The sequence below is a fragment of the Acyrthosiphon pisum genome, chromosome A1 (genome assembly GCF_005508785.2).
Source record: "Acyrthosiphon pisum isolate AL4f chromosome A1, pea_aphid_22Mar2018_4r6ur, whole genome shotgun sequence".
NCBI classification, from domain to species: Eukaryota; Metazoa; Arthropoda; class Insecta; order Hemiptera; family Aphididae; genus Acyrthosiphon; species Acyrthosiphon pisum.
Window position 1 is genome coordinate 133,729,990 of NC_042494.1, and position 7,163 is coordinate 133,737,152.

A 7,163-nucleotide genomic window follows, 5' to 3' on the forward strand; every position below is an offset into this window, starting at 1 on the left:
GATGTGTGTAATTTAAAAAATAAGTACCTACCTATCCAATTTGTTTATTTCCATTACATAATTGTCTTCACACATGATACATCAATTTTAATTGAAAAAAAAGTGTCTAGTATAATTGATAAATACCTACTACCTACCTATCCTTTTAGGGTATTCTTTGAACGGAATTGACGTGGGATCCGATTATGGCTCCCCATGATAATACAATTTCATAAAATTGTATTACTTAAGTATAATATAATATTTTAAATGATCAGTTGTAACTTTTACAATTTGTCCACACTTATACATTATGATTGGTTAGTTGGGTGTGTGGGTGGTGAAATGGAATAAAATAATTTTACAATTTTATTTAGTTAAGTTAATATATTATTTTTATTAATTTCTATACACAAAAAAATTCAAAATATTTAGATTATTTTTAAGCTATTATAGTATTATAGGTACCATGAACCTAATCTCACCGTTCTATTGTATGTCGGTTTTGACTTATAAGTTAAATTTTAACATAATAATTATTTTTAATAACATGAACATTGAATATTACGCATAATATACTATATAGGTACCTATGTGATGTACTGATGTTTTTGGCACAAATAATTAGTTCAAACGTGAAACGAGGTACCATCTTACTAATAAGAGTAATATAAATAAACTATAATAAGTAGTACCTGCCACATCGTCTCCACTCAGAATCATTTTTTGCTATTCAAAGATTTACTGTTCAACTCAAATTTGACACTCCCATTACATTGATGACTAATGAGCTACTCTATAGTCAAACGATTTCTTCGGTTTTTTTTATAGAATTGTCCACTGATGTAGGTATTATATTTCAGATTTCTTCATTATTGCACTGATTAAACATATAATTATAGTACCTATATCTAATCAATAATTATGGTTTTCTATTTTAAACTAAATATTGGCGCAACTAAGGGCGGGGGGGGGGGGGGGTGCACAGGGGTATCTCAGTGATTATTGGTACACAAGTAACACCTTTTTAGTTCGAGAAAAAGCTTATTAAATTTTATACATCGGCCTTTTTAGCTTTTTTTTACAAAAAAATGAGATTGTTGCTAAATTATCAACAAATATAAAAATGTTGTACTATACCTATACTGTATGTGTATATTGAGGAATATAATAAGTGGCTTATGTATTATCATAATGAAATAATGAAATAATCTTTACCTTATTTATTTTTCTATAGAACAGGTCAAAGATACATAGTTATTACTTCTGTGTGTAAGGTGTAACAATAATCATAATAGAATTATATTATAAATGTACGAAATAACTTTGAACATAGAGTAATGACACTTTTCTTTATCCATGGCAAGATTTAGCACGGCCTCTGAATGTAAGCGTGTTTACATTGTTTCCTTGTTTATAACTTATATAACATGTAAACAGTTAAATTGTGTTATTTAAAAAAAAATTGTGCTTTTTTATGAATATAAATATTTCAATGTTTATGTTACTACCTATACCTATTCTATAACAATTAATGATATTAAACAAATAATAAGACCTATAGTATTTCAAACAAATACTTAACAAGTAATTGACGATCTACGTCGTATAATTTATGCAGCCACAAAAATATTGATAAAGTAGCGCCTATGCTGTAGTTACAGTACCTAAGTTAATTGGAACAAGTCTAGTTTACCGGGCACCATTTTTTTTTGAAATTTTTTTTTTCGAAAAGGGTTGTTTTGACGAGTTAAGAACGATGGTGCAAAAAAAAATTTGCGGAAATGATTATTTTGGAAGTTATATCTTCCCAAAGTTAACGATTTTACGTTTATACGCGTGCGCTCAACACTACTATAATACCACGCGGAGGACCTCGAGATTTTTATTTTAAAAGTTATAAGTCTCATTTTGTTTTATTTTGTTGAATTTTTATTAATTATTCAAAGCATTCATTTTCAATTTCATCTTCATCTTCCGTTTCATACTATAGTTAATTACCTACAGTAAGCAGGGCAGTGTTACACAGTTAGCGGCACTCCGGCACTACGCTCCTCGGCGCCGTCGCTCCGCTCCAAAAATCGAAAATATCCCACGATTTGTTGTGTAAAACCACCTCAGGTGAACCTCGGTTTTCCTCAAAAATTCCCCGAAACTTACCGTTCAAAAGTTATGGAAGTTCCAAGTTGCAGTGATTACGCGTGTATCGGCACTCGTCGCTGCGCTCCTCGGCGCCGTCGCTCCGCTCCGCAAATTGAAAATATCTCTCGACTTGTTATGCAACAACACCTCAAGTCGTTCACAGGGTAATTAGTAATGGAACTTTTCTACTTTACCGGACACTCTTTTTTTGCAATTTTTTTTTTTTGAAACTAATGTAGTTAAGCACGCTGAAAACGATGGTGAAGTCCAAATTTAGCGCACGGACTTAGTTTTGAAGTTATGGTCTAATGAAGTTCGCTATTTTACGATTTTTGGCATTTGAGCGTCACTAGTTTACCGCACCTATTACAAATATTGATTTTTTTTTTTTGAAACCTATGTATTTCAACGAGTTAAGAACGACGTTGCAATCAAAATTGGAAAGCCAGACTTCGTTTTGAAATTATATGCTAAATTATATGCAGTTTCAAATTCTGAGCATACCTACGCTCAACGCTCTATAGAAGCTCCCTACGCCTGCCGGCTCTGGTCGCAAAACTCGAGATCCTCCGCGCGGCATTATAGTAGTGTTGCGCGCACGCGTATAAACGTAAAATCGTTAATTTTGGGAAGCTATAACTTCCAAAATAATCATTTCCGCAAATTTTTTTTTGCACCTTCGTTCTTAACTCGTCAAAACAACCCTTTTCAAAAAAAAAAATTAAAAAAAAAAAAGGTGCTCGGTAAACTAGACTTATACCACCCAGTCATGGTTTTCAGTAAAGGAAGTTGATGTGAATCGCGGTGTGCATTGGTTTAAATGAACATTTATAGGAAAGTTGAAAAGTATTACTATTAATAATTTTTTTAAAGTAATAACATTATTATGTGTAAGCCGCCAACTGGGTCCTATTAAATTATATTTAAGTTTATACTTTATGTATTAACTGGGAGTTGGGACCAAATTGTTTTTATTTTTAAGGATCCCATCATTGTCCAAAGGTTGTGCTACCATGGATTTTTACCTCCCATACAATTCATTTTACCTTCCAAAATTGCTTTTTTTTCCTTCATTAAATAATTTATGAATATTCTAAGCAAGTACCCAATTACTACTAAGGTAGGTCTTATAAGATTGGGTTCATATAGCCATATAAGTACAGTAGACGCCGCTTATAAGACTCTCGGATATTAGACGTTCAGTCGCTTATTAGACTCAAAATCGTCTGGAACGGTCTGGACGTATCCAAATACATTAAAAAAAAAATCGGCTATAAGACTCAAATTTCGTAAAATAAATAGTAGAAAATCTTTTTTGGTTATAATTTAGAAATAAATTGGTAGGTATTAAAAAATTAAATAATATTCGATATTCGTGTTGATTATTTATATTTTCTGTTGGTACTTTAATACGTGTATTATACGTATAATACATTTATCGCAACGAATATCGTTATTATAGTCATGACGAAATAATTATTTCGTCATGATTATAGTGATTATCTGGCGGCTGCACAGTTATCGTAGTTACGGGTACGTAAATACACATACGCACACATGCACATGTGTATACGCAGTTAGGTTAACTAATTTCAATGTACAATACGAATATGAACAGTACATTTTCGGAATATTGGAACGAAATAAAAAACAAACTAAAATAGTAAAATTGCAAATTTTTTTCAAAATAAATAATAAATAATGATAATTTTTTATTAATGTATAATTTGTATAATATTTTTATATGTAATTATAATTTTAGTTTTTTTTCTTATCAGGATTATTAAATTTATTCAATAATAAGTATGTAATATGTAATATGTGTCAAAGTATTAAAATTGAAGCGAAATATGTAGTAAAATAAAATTTATAAATACGTAATTAATTTTTTTTTACCACTTTGTCTATAAGATTCATTCGGTTATAAGACTCACTTTGGGACCAACACAAAGTGAGTCTTATAAGCGGCGTCTACTGTATAACTATAAGCTATCTACAATTAATTTTTTTTTATTTCAAAATAATAGTTTAGTAATATTAAAAAATGATTTATTTTTAAATAGTACTAAGTGTATTTTTGGTTCTATAATATGAATAAATTACTATAAAATTGCATAGAAGGTATAGCAGTGGTTTTTAAAGTGGGCCTTCAATGTCTAATTCACTAGTTTTTTGTGCATATTCAAAAGCATATCTTCTTAAAATAATTTAATAACAAAAAAAAATCAAAGATGAACATTTTTATAAATATTATATATAATTGTGATATTCGTAGATATGTGTGATTTCTATTTTTATTATTATTTTATACTATAATTTAGTGTTAATAAAATATGAGAATTATGTTTGCAATTAAATTGATTTTTTTAAGAGTTCCTAAACGTTATTTAAAATGTTAGGGTTAAGCTCATATGCAAGAAATTATAGAAGAAATGTAGCAAATGTAAACCTACCTGTTTATAAATTATTATGTTAAAAGTTTTTTATTTTTTTTTAATGAAAACCCTTTAAATGTCATTATGTAATTCTGTTGTAAAATGAAATTGTGTTATCTAACGAAATTAAAAACAAACATGTATGAATAAACTTTCTATATTTTATTTTCATATACTTAAATTCATCAAAATTAGATGTTTCAAAACTGCATTTTGTGAATAACAATGATAATATTTAACTTAATCAATATAAATCATACATATTATACAGCACCAATTTATCAATAATATATTATAATGTATGTGTATTAAATATTTAAATATGATACTAACAAATTATTAAATAATTATTGATTATTAACAAATCCCTTTAAAAATTATTTAAATTGATTTAAATTACTGCTAAGGAATAACAATAATAAAATATAACATTTAAAATTATTGTATAATATAACAATTTATTGAAGTTATATGAAAAGAAAATAATACATAAACAAACACATATTTTTTTCAGTTGCCAAATAAAGTTTGAAAAGCATTAGGTAACAATTCAACAATATCTGTTGTAATCATATTTCGACCCTTTGCTTTAAACGCTATTTTATTTGTATGCCTAGTAAGTGCACTTGCCGCATAAGCAGCAAGAACTTCTGGATCTAATTCATCACAATAGTGAGTTTGCTTGGAAGCCCAATAAGCAAAAGTGCCCATACTTCCGGCTAATATATCTCCTTGGCCTCCACATCGTCTAGCTGAACCGGGTTCAGTACACACTAAAGTCCCCCTTATGTTTGCTATTACATCTTCAGCTCCTTTTAATACTATAACGTAATTACCTCCTAATTTGTTCATAAGAGCCTGAACATCAGTCACTGTTGGTTCATAGGTTTGACGCCCGATCAGTCTACTAGATAATTTAGTTAATTCGTGAACATTCGGTGTAAGATAAATACAACCATTATAAAATCGGAATGTTTCTGGTTCAATTACATTAAGAGAATCTGCATCAGCTATTATTGGCATTCTTTTATTGTTAAAATTTGATTCTCTACTGATGTGTTCAAAAATACGTCTAACAGCATCTTGAGCAATAGGGCTAGTACCAAGTCCTGGTCCGACAACCAGAGAGTGAAGTTTTTCTAACCAGGGCTTTAAACGGTCAATACAATTCGGACTGTCTAAATATGGCAACACAATAAGTTCTGGTGAGTATGACTTTATGACTGGAGCAGCAGATTTGAAACAAAACACATACACAAGATCAGCTCCTGTACGTAATGCACTAATGGCTGCATAGTAGGGGGCTCCTGTGTATTCTTCACAACCTCCAATAACACCAATCCTTCCTGATTGTCCTTTATGAAGATTGTGCGATAAAATCGGTAATAGAGTTTTGCATTTATTCATCATATTTATATGCGAAGTCATTGTGTAAATATCTAAATACAAATAATAAACAATAGGTTGTGTTAAAAAAAAAAAAAAATCAAGCTATAAAGTTATAGCCTACCTATGGTATGGTAGGTTTGATTGAATTGGCAGTTTATTTTCAAAAAATATGTAAGTACCTATATTTTGCTATAAAAAAAAAAAATTATTTTGACTAGGTATAAAATACAGACACGGTTATTAAATTGTCAAGTATTTACAAAGAATGAACTACAAAAGTTAAAGTGAACGTATTTATAGTTTAATATATATTTAAATATAATAACTTTTCAAACATTTTAAATAACTCATAATATTATTTATCAAATGGACTGTATATTCTTTTATCTCAATATTGCTCTCTGATAAACGAAGTTTTATTTATCATGACAAGATAATCACAGAGAATCACGAAGGAGACGAATTCGTACGGCCGTCTGCATGAAAAAACTTATCGACGATGCACGATTTAACGGCCACAGGCTGCGCTGCTTACGCTAAGGTTGCTACTTTAATCCGCGTTAATTATTTATATTTTATGCGTTTTTTCGGAAAATATATGCGTTATTTTGAACCATGACCATCTTTACATTTTGTAGTTTGTACGATTACGCATTTATGCATGTGCATATTTCAAAAATATTATTTTTGTTTTTGTGTAAATAATTAAATTGTACAAACCGTGTTATTTTATACTTGTCTATTGTTTGTGTTCCCGGAAAGTCTGAGCCCGATACTATTCGATTCACCATACACATTAATATGACGGTTTTCGATCGTTTTATACCAACATGTACGGTTACACACTTACACTCAAATTTGTTTCTTAAGAATGTTGATTGTTTATAAAATATATTCTTATGCACATGTATAAATGCGTAATCGTACAAGCTATAAATTCAAAGAGGGTCATGGTTCAAAATGATGCATATAAATCATGGTTAATGATAAAAGATCATGATTCATGGTCGTTACATTTCAAAAATTGCATGGTAGTGCATTCGTAGCTAGTGCCTTTTGAGTACTAGCACTGAAAAAGAATAACAATGTTTAGAACAGAAACCAGACTGATTCACATTCCACTGAATAACGAATACATGTGGCTCACTATTCTATGCTCCACATTATGTAGTAGTTCTAAGTTATTAAAAAAAATTCATGAAAATCAATAAACCATTA

The 7,163-nt window shown here is 29.6% G+C and overlaps 1 protein-coding gene across 1 annotated transcript; it reads right to left on the bottom strand.

The window, feature by feature from the left end:
* Positions 1-4,697: 4,697 nt before the first annotated feature.
* LOC100159510 (ATP-dependent (S)-NAD(P)H-hydrate dehydratase) lies at positions 4,698-6,317 on the bottom strand. The gene is made up of 2 exons (XM_001948758.5): positions 6,067-6,317; positions 4,698-5,995 (listed from the first exon to the last, which is right to left on the bottom strand). Exon 2 carries the CDS (start codon positions 5,982-5,984, stop codon positions 5,067-5,069), a length of 918 nt encoding a protein of 305 aa, XP_001948793.1. The 5' UTR covers positions 5,985-5,995; positions 6,067-6,317; the 3' UTR covers positions 4,698-5,066.
* Between the last annotated feature and the right edge of the window lie 846 nt (positions 6,318-7,163).

Bases quoted from the DNA above. Each gene is read 5' to 3' on its own strand.
- LOC100159510 (XM_001948758.5), bottom strand. From the start codon at position 5,984: ATGACTTCGCATATAAATATGATGAATAAATGCAAAACTCTATTACCG.